This window comes from Sorex araneus, chromosome 1 (assembly GCF_027595985.1).
Source record: "Sorex araneus isolate mSorAra2 chromosome 1, mSorAra2.pri, whole genome shotgun sequence".
Classification (NCBI taxonomy): Eukaryota; Metazoa; Chordata; class Mammalia; order Eulipotyphla; family Soricidae; genus Sorex; species Sorex araneus.
In genome coordinates, this window is record NC_073302.1 from 232,945,982 (window position 1) to 232,962,482 (window position 16,501).

Sequence of the window (16,501 nt, forward strand, 5' to 3'; positions counted from 1 at the left end):
AGTCATACTACATGAAAACCTGTTCTTTCACCAGCAACCCACCCAATTCCAGATTGTCAATATCCCCCTATAGAGATGCGGTGAGCATACATGTTCTAACATTGCTCTGGCCACTAAGAATGAAATTTGCGAAGACAGACTCCGTCCCTGCCTTTATGAAGCATTAGCAACACAGGAAAGCAGATGAGAACAGGCAATTAGAAATCAAAGCGGAGCAGGGAATAGGAGGACACTAGTAAATGTAGTGATGCCCAGACTTCAGAGAACCGAGGTATTGCCCCTCAAAGAATATTCTGTCATAGCCAGAATATGAGGAATGAAATCTGGAAAAGCACTTCAGGATCAGCTTCTATAAACAATGGTAGATTCAGTTTCTGAGCAAGACCCAAACTGAACTAAACTTATTAAATAGGACTTTTGAGGATATTAAGGTAGCTGTTAGTAACATCCCATATTAATAGTAGTTAACATATTTTGAGCACTCATCAAATTGAAGTATGCAGGAAACATTATAGACATAATGTGGGTGATTTATGAATCTCTGAAACATTCTTTGAGGTATGTACTGTTATTACCATTTTCATGTATCTATAAAAAGGGAACACAGTGTTCTTCTCAAAAACGTTTATGGAAAACATTCGAAGAGAATAACCAGGAAAATTTTAAATATGAAGTATCCCCAGATATCTGTTGCTGATGTGATACACTAACAGGGAAGCCAGGGTAAATTAGAAAGCATGGTAACATTTGGTGGTGGTTGTTGAGATGTACTGACTATATGTTGTTTTGTCGTGTTTCTCAATGGAGATTTTAGGAGTACAATTTCCACCCTTTCAAGATGTTTATTAATAAACAAGTTATTAATATCTCTGTACCATTATCCATTGGTTATAGCCCTATGGTAAAGTTGTTTTAATAAAGCAGTTTTAACATCAACAAATACTACATACCTTAAAAGCTGTAGGTGTATTCATCTGAAGGCATCAAGTGGATAGTTTTACAAATTATATTACATTTGAATACAAAAATTATATTTGTAATATTATGAGTAAAATAAACTAGAATTCAATTAACACTTTATTTTCTTTTTTGCAGCCACAGTTTTGGGCATATTAATAGCATATGTTTGAAACTCACACTCTAGACCACCTATAGGGAACGGTTTGAAATTACGAGAAGAATGGAACAAAGAATGATTTTGAAAACTGCATCCAGAGATACAGTATTGTAAGAGTTTGCAATATATGGTTTCTATAAATGGGTTGAAAGCTTCTGCCAGGTAGAAAGATAAAGAGTGGGAATACTAGCCACACAGCTTTCACTTGTTTTCATACATTCTTGGGTCTGCCCCCACCACAGAGAAATAAGAACTGATGGCTAGATGACATAGATTCTTTGCTCAAAAGTTATCCCTGCTTATGAAAATGTTTGCTATAAGGAAGATCACTATACATGTGACAAAGTGATGAGATTGGGGAGGAACACTGTTACTCTGGCGTCATTCAATGAAGATACTGCATTTTAATTCTGAGTTTTAGTATAATTGTGAATTGCTGTCACTTATTTTTAGGTGGCATTTTTTTTTCTAGCTTCAACATTTTACGGAACTTCATTGTTATTTAGTGTAATACTAAGATAACTTAGTTTGTGATGATCACTTGATGACAAATTAATAAAATGATGTGTTTGTTTTTGCATTTCACAATGCCTTGAGTGAAAGGATAACTAAGAGGTCATTTTTTCCTGAACATTTACTTATACACTAGCAATTTTTTTTTATCTCCTCCACCCTATGGGTATTATAAACAACTGTTGAAAATAAAGGTAGAAAAATATTTTGTTTCATATTTCATTGAAATGTTCACATGCACAAAGTTTTATTGTTAATATATTTAATTTTGACTGAAAATGCTAACTATATCTTATTTATATGTGTTCTCTATTTTAATAGTATTTTTTAAGAGAATTTACATTTACTAGATTTTTGAGAAGTTTAAAGTTACTTCAGACATAGCCTAATTTTCATGTTAAATTATGTAAATTTTCTTGAGGATACTATGCAAATGGAGCCTGTAGGTTTTTGACAAACTTTTTTATAAAGAAACAAGGAGTTTCCAACACAGAACTAAGATTCTATGCTTATTATTGCAAATGAGTGCTTACCTCTCCACACTCATGCCATTAGAAATAATTGACTTGGCATTGTAAGAGAAACCTTTGAGGTATTTTGGATACTGATATGACCCCTCTGTAGTAAAATCTTAATTGGGGGTTCCTTGATCACACATGGACCTTGATAGCCTGTCACTGGAAATGAAACAGAAGTAATAAGAACACAAGCCGTCTATCTTGTTTTCTTGATGCCTCAGTTCCCCTTTTCAACATGCAGATTGGGATATTGTGGAGGTAATGAGCTCGGGGTCAGATAATCAAAACCTCAGGTTGGACCCTTTTTACATACGGGCATATGTGATTATCTTACTCTGCGAAGGACCAATGCAGCCTGATTGTTCATCCTGTATTCATTTACATCAGTGATCGAATCTGTACCATCTAGAGTGTAACCTCAACCTGGAGATTGAGGGTGACAGAACCATTGCCAAAGGTGCATTCCATGATCTTGAGCTTGATGCACCCAACTTCAAGTTTTTGTACTAGAACTCCATTTTTAATACCTGAAAAATTAAATTTCAAGTTAGTATGTCTCAGTCTGAAGAAAGTGGGCAGATTTTTCCTTTGAAAAATGAGATTGTTCATGAGATACCCCAGCGTTATTTTCACAGTGTGAAAGATCTAGAGAGTTTGTCTAGAAAATTTAGTGTACTTTAATGGCATAGAAGACTCTGCCTCTGTTCAAATAAGGGGTAAGAACAGTAACAAACACTTAAGGAGTTTTTGATTTTTTGTTGTTGTTAGATATTTCCTTAAGGAGTGGTACTCACCCTAATTGACTAATGTCTGCCACCTTGCTCATTGGGTGGATGGATGGATGACAGATACTTGGTGAGAACCTGGGTGAATATGGAGCCAAGAGCAGGGCAAGGATCTGAACTGAAAAAGGAAGTAACATAGTTATACTTTGGGTCCCATTTGAAGACAGGAGAAAGGGAAGATTGAAAGTTGATATTTGTCAATAATTGTAGTTTTATCCTTTGATTATTAACCTGTTATACCCAATTCCTGCTCCTCTCTGTTTATTTTCAAAAACACAAGTTAGATGATCTACCATGGAGAAATTACAATAATTGTTGGCACTTATAAATAAACTGATGTATTGAACAATTCAGAAATCAGGCATCTATTTGTTCAATAACTAAAAAGAATTGTCTTAAATATTGGGAGATACAAATATATGTAAGGCATATTTTTTTTAACCTTGTATGTCAAGAAACTTAGAGTCTCTTGGAAGAGAAAGGTAAACAAGATTTCAGTAGCTACTCTAAGTGCTATGAAAGTGAAACATATGAAATAGTACATAGAATATTAAAAGATAACTCATCTCATTCTTAGACTAATGGGAGACTTTCGTATCCAAGTTCTCATCCCTAAAATTTGGAATAACAGTACTTGCCTTTGAGGTTCGTTGTGAAGATAAAACGGGGCTCCTGGTGTGAACACCCTTAGAACAGTGCCTGACAAAGAGTAAACATTTAATTTGTATCAATTATGGTGGATGTGTTGCAGTGCCTGATTGAATCCTACTTGAAAACATCCCGCGCTCATAAATGGGTGCGAGTTTGCAACAGGCCCTGGAAGAACAGATGGAAGTAAATGAACACTATGCACCACTGACTACCAAATCTGCAGTGTCTGTACAGCAACTGGAGTTTATAAAATATACATGCTTAATAAAGGTTACCAGAAAGATTGGTAAAATCTATTCATTTTAGGAATCCACGTTCAGAGATTCTGATCCATAGTTCGAGTGAGGCCCAGAACTCTGCATGATTCTGATGTGCAGTCAAATTTGAGAACCACATTTATACTTTTTTACATGCTTATTCATGCTAAGGGTTGATGTGGATAAGTGAAGCACAGTCTCCCCCTAAGTCCAGACAGGTTTACACAGAAGGAACAAGGACCAACTGAGAAAGGTTTTGCTGAGGAGGCAGTTCGAGAACTGCGCTGTAATTCAGACATTTCTGTAGGAAACAACTGTGCTCAGAGGATTATTATGAGGAACCAGTCTAGGGACCAGTGAGTAGGTGAGGACCAGGGAAGTGAGGTAGGTTTTGTGTAGTTCATGTATATGGAAAAGGAAACTGCTGCTATGAAAGGCAATGTTTTTCCTTTTTGTTAAGTCATTCATGTTTCATAAAATTGAAGGTATTGTTGAGAGCAGAATGCCACTTTCACAAAATAAATGAATAATGGAAGTATGTCATTTCCCTAAATACTTGGCATTGATGTATCATAGAAAAGTCTTGAGACCAGAATTTAAGCCTCCTGGCAATTTTTATCCAGCTATCAGGCAGACTATTGGTTTCCCCTCTCCTTCTGCCTGTCTCCTTGTTTCATGGAATGAGGAAGCAGGAAACCCAGAATTACCTTGGTTAATTGGATATCAAGAGCTGGTTTCATCACCATGGAAACACAACACTCCTATGGAAGACAGAGAAACCCTTTATCTGTATTTTCAAGGTTATTTTTATATCCTGGAATGATCGTTGTGAAAACAAAAAGCCAGGAAGATGCATGCACACACAAATAGGTTTTGTTACATACATTGTTGAATCTCACTGGTCTTTAGTAAACATTTTCATTTTGCTTAAATAGCAAAGATTTCTAGAAATTAGATGTTAAACTAAGTGGGAGAAATTTGAAGAAAATTGACTTTCAAAATTCACAGATCATCTTACCCTAGAAATGGTCTACTTGCCTATATCCCAAAAAGGCTTTGCAGAGGCTGAAGTGATAGCACAGTGGGGAGGGCGTTTGCCTTCCATGCAGCTGACTTGGGTTCAATTCCAAGCATCCATATGGGTCCCCTGAGCACTGCCAGGAGTAACCCCTGAGCATCACTAGGTGTGACCCAAAAGTAAAGAGAAGAAAAAAAGAACAAGATTTTACAAAGAGATATTTCCTTACTACCTATTTTTTTCCCCTGGGAGTCTTCAGATTCTATGAGAATGTTGGGAGGAGTATATATATTTTTTTAACAGTGAATTATTCCTCAGTTAATCTTCAGACAATTTTTTGGTATCATTCAAAATGATGGCCAAAATTTTAAAAATTCTGCGACTTAGGATTTATGAGACGTCACAACAGTTTTAAATCCCCAATAACAGACCTCAATTTTACCAGCAGTATGAAATTTCCTTGCAGGTTATTTCCCAGTAGAATGAAAGTTGATCTTTGTTTTTAACTGGAAACTATTGGAAGTAGAAACTCTCATAACCACATGTAGGTTAGGTTAGAACATGGAAAGAAATAATAAATTTACAGATTTTTTTCCTTTACTGCTTTGGATTACTACAGATTCTCTAATATATTATTTACTTAATTATGTGTTTCCTTTAATATTTATAGATTTACTATAATCAAAAGGCCACAGTGGTTTCAGCATTGCTTTTTCTCTCTAATCAGCCCTATAAATGAATTACTCTCCTATGACATTTAACAAAATAATTATAATATTTTGATGAACTGGAGCGATAGCACAGTGGGTAGGGCATTTGCCTTGCACGCAGCCAACCTGGGTTCGATTCCCCCGTCCCTCTTGGAGACCGAGAGTATCCCACCAGCACGGCAGAGCCTGGCAAGTACCCTCGGTATATTCGATATGCCAAAAACAGTAACAAGTCTCACAATGGAGACATTACTGTACTAGTGCCCACTTGAGCAAATCGATGCGTAATGGGATGACAGTGCTACAGTGCAATATTTTGATAATAGAGTCACTCCAGACTTTTTTTGCCCCATGCAACAAAGGCTTTTACAGGGTTAGTAAATTAAGAAACGACAAAATTGCCTCAAAGTCTTTTGAGAGAATTTTATGCATGGGGGAAGAGTTGCGATATCACATTACTACTTCAGAAATACAAAAAAAGAAAAAGGAAAAAATGTTTGGGAGTTTTTGAATATGAACATATGGTCTTCACATTTTAAAAAAAGACTTCAGGGGGTTATTAAAGGTTAATGCTTATCTTAAGCAACTGAGAAACTACTGTAGGATTTACACAGAACTTAGATACTCCCTCACTTGCTTTAGTCATGGGAGAGGAATTGAACATGGGAAAGGAATTCATTTTTGACCAGAGCTGCCCTCGCCCTGTGAAACACAGCTGAGTTTCAATATAAATATTATTCCTGGACACAAGACTTCCCAGCTCCTTAAAAAAAAAGAAAAACCTAGCCACAGACTCTGACTGGCAAAGTGTTTATTCTTAGTATCACTATCAATTCTCCCTAAAATGGGAAGCTAAAACAAAGGATGCAATAAAATGCTGCTCTCTGGGTGGGATCATGTCGGTCCAAGGGGTATTTACAGAGAGATCGTTTTTAAGGGATTTGCACTTACATCTTGGCTTTCCTCCAGCCAAGGCTGGGAAAAATACTCCCACTTCTTCAAGCCCACAGCAAATTATGTAAATTCACTCCACACAGAGCCGCATCCTCTGGGTTGGTTAAGTGGAGGTGAACTTGAAGGTGTCAAGATGGTTTGCTTCCATGATAGTTTGCTTCGATGATATTCCCCATGATAGTTTGGGGAAAGAAGGCGCCATTTTATAAAACATTAACTGTGCTTGAGAAATTTGGTTTAAATGTTAAATCTAAGCTACCGGTATTGGCTTCTTGTCATTTGAGCATTTCCTTCAAAAGCTAATGAATTCTCAGGAATACTAATCAGATCCCAGTGGCAACGCCAAGCCAGTCACGAAGGCTTCCGGTTAAAAATCATTTTTCACTGTCTGTGTAACTGAACGTTCTGCCACTGAAACAAAGACAGGACAACTGGCGATTTTGTTCCTCCTGTGATTCACAGGGTGTCCCTGTATTGCTTGCTTTTCCACATTTCTCTGACCCGGTCCTCTCCATCCTCAGTTCTTGCTGTTGGCTCAGTGTTCTGGATCCAAGGACATCCCACAAGGTCCTGTTCCCAGAGAACAGCCTATGCTGGGAAAGTACCGATATTAGAAATCAGAATGGGACTTTCAGAATCAGAATGGGAATGCTGCTTCCCCTAGTTACTCGTGCATATATTTGGTTAAATTTTATACCTCTTTGCACCTGTTTCCTTTTCTGCTCAGAGATGTTACATTATTCATTTATTCATTCAGGTTCTGGATGTTTCCAGGAGTCCTGGTATGCAAGGGACCCTCCCACCTCGACAGTAGCAGCTATTGCCCTGACGCTTTCCCTGCCCAGCTTTCTTTGCAGCAAGGCGTCGTCTTTTCAAGTGGAAAAAGAAATCAGGATCCTAGGGCCATTTTGTGTCACTCTGTCTAGCTGGGTATGAATGGAAAGAGGGAAGATGCTTTGGCTCCTTTGGGCTGGCAGGATCGCTAACCTTGACCCAGTGACTTCCAGAGTGCCCCCACAGGACTTCCAAAGTGCCCCTTCCCTGTGCCATCACCTGATAGATCCCAACACTCTACTCTTCATGCCTTTTCCCAGAGCAGTTTGTCAGGATTCTCCACAGGGTTCTGGGCTTGTTGAAGATCCAGCCCCAAGGAAGCGTTCAGCTCCAGAAGTTCTCTTCTCCATCTTAGCCCAGCTGTGCAAACTCATTTCTCTGAGCAGCAGCTTGATAGATCTGAACTCCAGCTCTCTTGCTTCTTACCTAAACTTGACTGGCGAACAGTAAGCTTCTCTCGACCTTGTTTTTCTGTCTCTAGACCTGCTGCAGGATACTACCTTCCAGTTCTGTTCTGAGAGAGGAAGTGCGTCTATCTTGTCATTAAGTATATCACTTTCTTCATAGTAGGGACTCAGTTAATAAAATATAGCTCGCTCACCTGTCCCTATAAGCTTTGCTCTGTGCTTTCATGAATAAAAGCAAGAAGCATCCTCATTTATTTTCCCCTGTAACTTCATCTTTTTCTGCATCTTCTACTAGGACCCAAGGACACCACCAACAAATATCAATAATCATTCAAATCTCTTTATTGTGTTCCAAAGATCTAAATTTTTTATTATAAAGGTATTAGGTTTATTGTAGGATGACATTACTTTGTCCTCTCCCCCCTTGCCATGAGTAGCTTGTCCCGGTTTTTCCTGGAGTTCAGGCTTACCCCAGTCACACCCATCAAGGTGTTCCCGAATCTCTCCCATCCCTTGTTTAGCTATAATCACTTCTCTATGCTCTCTTCTCCAAAAGAGTTAATCCGCGGCTTTCCCTTAATCTGACTCTGCTAATTTGTAAGGTCAGACCTTCCTAGACACTGAATATTATAACATTGCCTTTCTCCCCTCTTTATGCCTTTTGAATAATTTAAAGCAATGTCTTTTTTGTATAGACACAAGAAGACAATATTATGTTTCTGTAACTTGGGGCTTAGTTGCCTTCGAATATTATTCCCTCCCGGGCATCTGCTTTCTCCACTTAAGCCTCAGTTTTCCTCAGTTCCTAGCACCCCAAAAGCAGGGTCCTGACGAGGGACGGGATGGATCCAGGGCAATGTGCTACCCTGGCATCGAGATGGGCCTGGCCAAAGTGCCTAATTCTTAACTATAAGTTAAGAGCTTGATCATAGACAAACGCTGTCATGATCCAAAAGTAATGATGAGACTAGGACCCTACTAGGGATAGGAAAGACTGATCTGGCCTGAGCACTATAGTCTGAGATAGAGATGGCCCCTGGAGAGCAATTCTATAAGCTTTAATGCATTTCTTATTGTGTCCATACAAAATGATTAATATTATGAATTCTTATATGTTTACTGGCTGAGGAGAGGAGAAACACACTCATGGGACTCCGCCCTTGGGTGGATCCTCCTGCTGAAAGAGAATTAAGTCCTAGGAGAAGCACCCCCTGAGGAAAAGGAACCTCAATCCTATTGATGGTGACCACACCTATGTGTACACCCCAATCCCCTCATGCTGGGGAGATTTAACTAGGCTGTAAGAGTGGGTTGGGGGCCAGATCCACAGATCCAGAGAGAGATCCAGAGCCGGGAGAGAAGCAGGGAGAGAGAATGAAATAAACTGATCGAGCAACCAGTTTGGCCTCCTTCCTTTCGTTGCCTGCCCTTGACCGACAGCACACACAGCGGTTCCAGAGCACCGAACATGGACGGTGAGACAGAGCCACTCGGAGAGCCCACAAGTACACACGCCCCGTCAGCGTGCCTTAGTTTTTTTACAGTTTATGAAATTTAAAAAATTATGAAAATGAAAATTTCCCTCTTACTGATTTAATCACACTAGAGGTAAACTAACAAATTAGTATGTTTCCTTATAAATTTTATATAAAGTTTGTTTTCTGAAAGTATAAATAATGGACATGGAGAGGCACTTAGATTTCTTAGAAAATTGGAATTATTTACTATTGTTGGTACCCTTATTTTTTCCATACTTAATTCATTCTTCATGCCAGTATGTCAGGACTTTACCCTTTGGGGGGTTAAGGCCACACCTAGCAATACTCATTACTCGCTCTACATTCAGTAATGACTCATGGTCCGTTCTTCAGGGATCATGTACAGTGCCAGAGATCAAAAAAAGTTGGTCAAATATAAGGCAAGGGCCTTATCTCTACAATCTCCTCAGCCCCAAGACTTTACACTTTATTAAATTCTTTTTTCTGCTTTTGTTGTTTTGACTACACTCAGCAGTACTCAGGACTCACTCTTATCACTGTGCTCTGGGATCACTCCTGCTGGTACTCAGGGGACCATATGCAGTGCTGGGGATAGACTGAATAAGCCTTGTGCAAGGCAAGTAACTAACCCCCCTACTGCCTCTGTAGCCTTCAGCCTGCTTTAATAACTGACTTTGGCATTGGGTCCTTTTAGACTTCCTCAAATTAGTTTCCTACTAACATTTTAGTTTTTACAGATAATAAGTGTCATAATTTTTTGTACATTTTGAAAATATCTATATGATACGTTCAGCCAGCAAATATATATTGAGTACCTTCTGTATACAGAAACTATTCTAGCAAACTCTACCTTCAAGAAGCTTAGGTTTTCGTGGAAAATGAATAGACATAAATGCTGTATTTTCTAGCCAAAACCTTTATTAAATTCCTCAAGGAAGGTAGCAGGAACAAATTACAGTGGAATGCTGAGTCAGGGGTTCATTTGTGATACAGGTGTTTGGAAGAAAATTGAGTTAGGAAGCAGAACATATGGTGGACTTGGAAGAGAACATCTGAAGTAAATGGCACAAGGAAGGTAAAAAATGAGAAGTTGGATGGACAGTGATAGGAGTGAGATTTTTGCATGTGAAAAGCAGCAAGGAAGTCTGTGGGGCTGAAAAAAACGACAAGCAATAGGATATTGGCCTGTATAGACCACTGTTTGGTCATTGGTGTTTGGCCTGATGGAAGCCAGTGTAAGAGCAGTAAAAGCATTTCATCTGCTGTGCAAGCTGGGCATAGCAGACAGGCAACAAGAGCAGAGGCAGAGGGACTACTTAGAATATCCTCCAAGTAATATGATCAACTTATACAGTCCTTAGTAGGACCTGGAGAGAGATTTTGGGGATGAGGCACTTGCATATGGTCTTCTTGCTTAGAACTTCAGCATCCCTTATGACCCTGGATTACTGCACTGCTAGAAGTAACCCTTACATACCAAATTAACACAGTCTTTAGTAATTTCAGCAATTTACAGTGGTACTTTTGACTATGGGTGGTAAATAGTAATAATGGAAAATAATGCTTTGGTGAGGTCACTGTCACTGTCATTTCATTGCTCATTGATTTGCTCGAGTGGGCACCAGTAATATCTCCATTGTGAGATTTGTTACTGTTTTTGGAATATCAAGTATACCATGGGTAGCTTGCCGGGCTCTCCGAGAGGGGCAGAAGAATTGAACCCAGATCAGCTGTGTGCAAGACAAACGCTCCACCCGCTGTGCTATCGCTCCAGCCCTCTTTGGTGAGGTAGTAAGAAACCTGACTGGGGAGATTGGGAAGAGAGCAGATCTAGATACCACGGGAAGAGGCAGCTTTTTTGGGTATTTGTTTTGAAGGGGTGTGGGAACCAAGAACTGGAGCAGTTGCTGGAGAGTATGGGGTTACACCAGAGTATTTCTTGGATTGGAGAAATATCTTCATGTTTATGTGCTGATAGAAATTATCCAATGAAGAAGGAATGATAAAGAGCAAAAAATCACAGGCACTTTCTAGAGCAAGTTTCTGGAGTAACCATTGTTGGGAATAGAAGGGATGGCAGCATATGTGGGCTCATTTGTGGGATGACATATGACAGTAGGAGTTGTGAAGACAGGAGAGGGGAAAGTTGGGAATAATTTCCTAGGAGAGTATATTGACTATGACAGCATGGGACTGTTCAGCACTTTACTTAAGATACCTGGTCAAGAATTAAAGTGAAACCTGTCAGAGCCTGTGTTTTTTCTCCGGGTAGATACTGGAGTTGAACAGGCAAAGCTTTTCACAAAGTACTTTTGACAAAAAGAAAAGGGTTAGGGAGTCAAGGCAATGTGCATGATTGTCAGGATAATGAAGAGCCCAGACTCTTTGGCTTTGTGAGGCAGGTGGGAAGGTCTTGTTCCTATACATTCAAAAAATCATTGACCTCAGGGGCTGGAGCCATAGCACAGCAGGTAGGGTGGTTGCCTTGCACGCAGCCAACCTAGGTTCGATTCCCAGTATTCCATATAAGCAGCACCAGGAGTAACCCCTCTGCATTGCTGGGTGTGACCCAAAAGGCAAAAAAAAAAAATCTTAGACCTCAAAGTGCTAGATCAAATGTAAAGAAGTGGAAGGTGAGATGTAGTGTTCAGGAAGTGGGACACTGAGAATTGTGGGTCTTAAGTAGATTGGTAGCTTGGTATTATGTTGGGTATATTCTTTTCATTTGTGAAAAATTAAAGTGTGATGATCATACTTTGTTAAGGTTAGTGAGATAATGTGGACATCCAATAACTGAATACGTGAGCCCCCACTTATCCAGTATTGTCAGCCACTGAAAACTTCATTCTTAGAACTGTTCTAAAGACAAACACTATAACATTTCATTTCAATGGCTTTGATATAACTCAGTTTTAACTGAGTAGTTTAAATCAGTATTTTTTAAATTTAATTTTATTTTTATAAAGTTGTTCACAATAGTTCATTACAGATAATATTCAAACAATCCCACCATCGTGCATCTTCCCACAATTATAAGAGGAAAGTGTGTGAAGATTGTTGTATTTCATCCTGGAGCCATTTAAGCCCTTGTAAGAGATAACAAGCATGATGTATGTTAAGCCCAAACAAATGTGTGCGACTTTTGGTACATCAGTGGGTTAGAGCATAAGAGGTTGTGTGGCCCGAATGTGGCCCCATGCTCCAGGACATTCTGTATCATTCTCTTCCGGGATCTTTATTTCATAGTCTCCAGATCTTGGCCATTTATGAGATTATATGGCACTGGAGGCAGTTTGTGGGTGCGACTCCCAAGCTACTGGAAATTGGGGAGGTTGGAGGAGGAGCCCCAGTCCTGTTCTGAGTGAGCATGGAGATCTCAGTCATGGCTCCCTCATACCTGGGTTTTTCTAGAGGTCCCCTCATAGGTGAGGCTCGTCCAAGCCTGTGGAGAGTGGCCTTGAGCATGACTGCGGTTGGGTTCTGGAGCTTTTTGGCAGCTAGGGTTCTTCTGGGGCAGGAAGGGAAACTCAACCCACTCCCCTCGAATTGCCCTGTTGAAGACAGCCAAATCAGCATTTTTTTCAAACATGGGCCACAGTCAAAAGTGCAAAAAGGTGGGGGGAAACAGTACAAGGGCAGTACAAGGGCTGATGTGTAGGATGGGGAGAGGGGCACAAGAAGAAAATAAAGTTGGGAGGGAGCCATGGTCAGAAAAAAGGTTGAGAAACACTCCCTTTAATCATATTACTAAGAGAAATTATATTTGAATATAATTTGTATCACTCGAATCACTTGTTATCCTGTTGCTCATCAATTTGCTTGAGTGGGTGCCAGTAACATCTCCATCTGTCTCTGTCATGTGCTAGTGTAGCCCAATGGCATCTGCTCATTCCAGGAGCACGAAGAGCATCAAACCATTCATTCAGTCTTGACATAGAAGTTCAACCACCTTGTAGGTGGGCGGCCAGGCTTTCTTTTGACATCCCGTAGAATTCAATAGGTAACAGCTCCAGTACAGGGGTTGTCTCCAAATTGCATTACATGTCCGGCCCATCTTATTTTCGACACCTTGGCAAATGAGGCAGCGTTCCTGATTCTCCATCATCGACAAAGGTCGGAACTCCAACATCGACAAAGGTCTCTCACTTGAGTGAAGTGTGATATTCCAAGCATAGCTCTTTTAATTCCTCTTTGGAAGACACAAATAGTGTTCTCCTCCTGTTTTTGTAGGGCCCAGGTCTCTGAGGCGTATGTTAGTGCAGGAAGAACGGTGGAGTAAAAAAGATGTGCCTGGAGCCACATAACATGTGCATACATAACACAAAAAATTCAAGAGAATGAGAGAATGTGTGAGTACTTTAAACAAGGGAGAATATATTATTAGTTAATATTTTCAAAGATCAATCATTTCCAAGGAGATGTCCGAGTCTTCATGAGGTAAACCATTTCTATTTTATAACAAATGTCGGGAGAGGCCTATAGTTTATTATCCCTGATCACTTGTTTCTAGTCAACACCACACATAGGAAATTAATGTAATAAAGCCACAGAAATGCATTAGGAGCCTCAAATTTATGTTGCGCCAGATAGAGAGTTCAGAACTGTGCAATGAGTGCCAAGTACTCCATGTTCTGAGGAGGAAGAATGACACGTCCTTAGATTGATCATAAACCCAGACTGTTCTGGAACCAGACGAGACCACCTATTTTAAACTTTTAAACAAGGGAAGATAAAATTAGCATTTCAAGTATATTAAGGAAAAGCAAGTTATTCCAAGGACAATGATAGGACTATGGCTATTTGGTTTTGTTTTGTTTGGTATTTAGAAGAAAGAAGTAATGATATTAATCCTGTCTCAACAGCATTTTTCTCAAATATATTAAATATGAACTAAAAGACAAAACCCTGTAATTAAAATTATCAACATTAAATGATTTAAAGAGTTCAGTGAGAACTAGAAAAAAGTATAGCTGGTAAGGTGCTTGTCTTGCATGTGGCTGACCCAGATTCAATCCCTGCACCCCATATGGCCCTCCAAGTACCTGAGGGTTGATCCAAGAGAACAGGCAGAAAAAGGTGTAATTCCTGAGCACAGCCAGCTGTTTCCCCAAAACAAAATGTGGGGGCATGGGGAAGAGGTGATACAATTTTAAATTGGTATCCACCTGTACGAGTTTTCCTCACCTCTCTGGTAGTACTGTTAAAAAAAAGAATATATATATATAATATATACATATATATATATAATATATACATATATATAACTTCAAGAAAGCAAAGCCTAGCTCATTGCCTTATTAAGGACAATTACATATATTTAATTCCATAATTCCCATTCTAGAAATTCCCTTTCTAGAAATTCAAGTTCAAGATTTTTTTTCTTTTGTAAGGTAACATAAGGGCATAGCAAATTATTTTTTTCTCCTTTTTATCAGAAAATAATCTGAGTTATTAGTTGAAATAAGTCCACAAAGAAATTATAGTTAGAACCATGCCGCCATGGAAGGGAAAGGTTTTTCTCCTTTGGCTTTTTCTTTCCCTGGCGATGGCGTGGCGGCTGCCAGTTTATAAGGCCCACTAAACAAAGGTATGAGTTTGCAGCAATCGGTCGTGAGGGATATCTCGAGATGGGGGGCGTTACCGACGCTGCTCTCTGCCCAGATTTGACCTGAGCGGCTGCACATGTGCGGCCCCTCCTTGCTGAATGCCCATGATCCTGGAGGCCCACTATTTTCGGCACCAGCAGCTTCTTGCAGAAATGCCTCAAGACTGTGAACTAAACTACAGTACCATGCCACCATGGGAGGGGAAAGGTTTTTCTCTCAGCTTTTTCTTTCCCTGGCAGCGGCGTGGTGACCGCCAGCGTATAAGGCCCACTAAACAAAGGTATGAGCTTGCAATGATGCAATTTCTGGCAGAAATTTCTCTGGACTTAGTTGCTAAAATACCAGAAATCCCAAACCTCATATACTCTTCATTATCAGCAATGGAAAACAAATTATCAAATGCTGCCTTTTCAGCGGGTTTGATTGTTGGGGGAAAATTCCAAATAATAATAGTGGGTTTCCTATTGAAATATTAAATGTAATCAAAGAGAAAGTAAAGCAAAAATCATCAACCACATGGGGGGAGGGTAGGGAGATATACTGGGATTTTTGGTGGTGGAACATGTGCACTGGTGAAAGGGATGGGTGTTTGGTCACTGTATGACTGAGATTAAAAGCTTTGTAACTTTTCGCATGGTGATTCAATAAAAAAAGTTGTTTTAAAGAAATTATAGTTAGAAATGATTGCACAACTTCCCTTCAAAGGTCTTAGAGACTAACTCATACCACCTCTCTCCTGCAAATTAAATCCAGTAGCCACCTGAAGCCAGTGTTTCAGGTCACTTCTCATTCTTGCAGCTCCTGACATCTTCTATTACAACCCAGTGTTTCTCCCTACTCTGAGCCCAGACTATTCAGGCATTCAGTCATCATCATCAAAATCCTCTAAACTCATCTCGCCCCAGCTTCCCTTGGGCAGGGCACCCTGCCCTCTGCCACAGACCTCCAGCATCTCCATCTTGTTCCCCAGGTATGCCAACTTTCCTGACCAAGTGCCCCTGCCCCCCCGCACCTGCACCCTGGTGGAGCATCTATGAGATGGGCCAGCACCCCTGCAGTAAAGGGCATGGCTTCCGCAGAAGGGGGCGTGACCTCCAGGGGCTCAGGTGGCCGCAGTCACTTTCCCCTCTCCCAGAACTCTGGACTCACATCTCAATCCCTAATACCTAATTCTGTGGAGAACTTCTTGGCTATCTCAAACACAATGGGCCCATAGTCCACTACTAACCTATTCCAATTGTTCCAAAATACCAGTGAACACAAGTCTATTCCAATTTTACCAAAATACCAATAAACACAAGAAACTGTACAAATCCCAGTATAAAAGAACACATCCCCTGAACCTTCCCTAGAGGCCACACATAAGTCATAGAGAAATACCTGAAAGGAAGGGGGGGGGGGAAGGCGACCACCATCGAATGAGCTCATCCAGAAGCCTTTTTTGCAGTAAGAGGGAACAGTGCTAGTGAACTGGAAGGTCCCACCTCCATACAACCACAATAACATGAAGAAACAGTGCAGATACCCACCACGAGGAGGGATTAAGAAAAGAGTCCAGAAGCCTCAACTGGGGCTAACCACAAATACAATCTCTCCGATAAAGAATTCAGAGATGAAATGCTAAGGATGTTC

At 40.1% G+C, this 16,501-nt stretch overlaps 1 protein-coding gene across 2 annotated transcripts in view; it reads left to right on the forward strand.

Moving 5' to 3' along the window:
- SOHLH2 (spermatogenesis and oogenesis specific basic helix-loop-helix 2) overlaps positions 1-4,797 on the forward strand; it is a 53,875-nt gene extending 49,078 nt beyond the window's left edge. For both annotated transcript variants that reach the window (XM_055123883.1, XM_055123884.1), the window contains exon 11: positions 1,096-4,797. In XM_055123883.1, coding sequence (XP_054979858.1) covers positions 1,096-1,116 — 21 coding nt within the window. In that variant the 3' untranslated portion in view covers positions 1,117-4,797. The remainder of the gene's footprint in view (positions 1-1,095) is intronic.
- Positions 4,798-16,501: the final 11,704 nt, after the last annotated feature.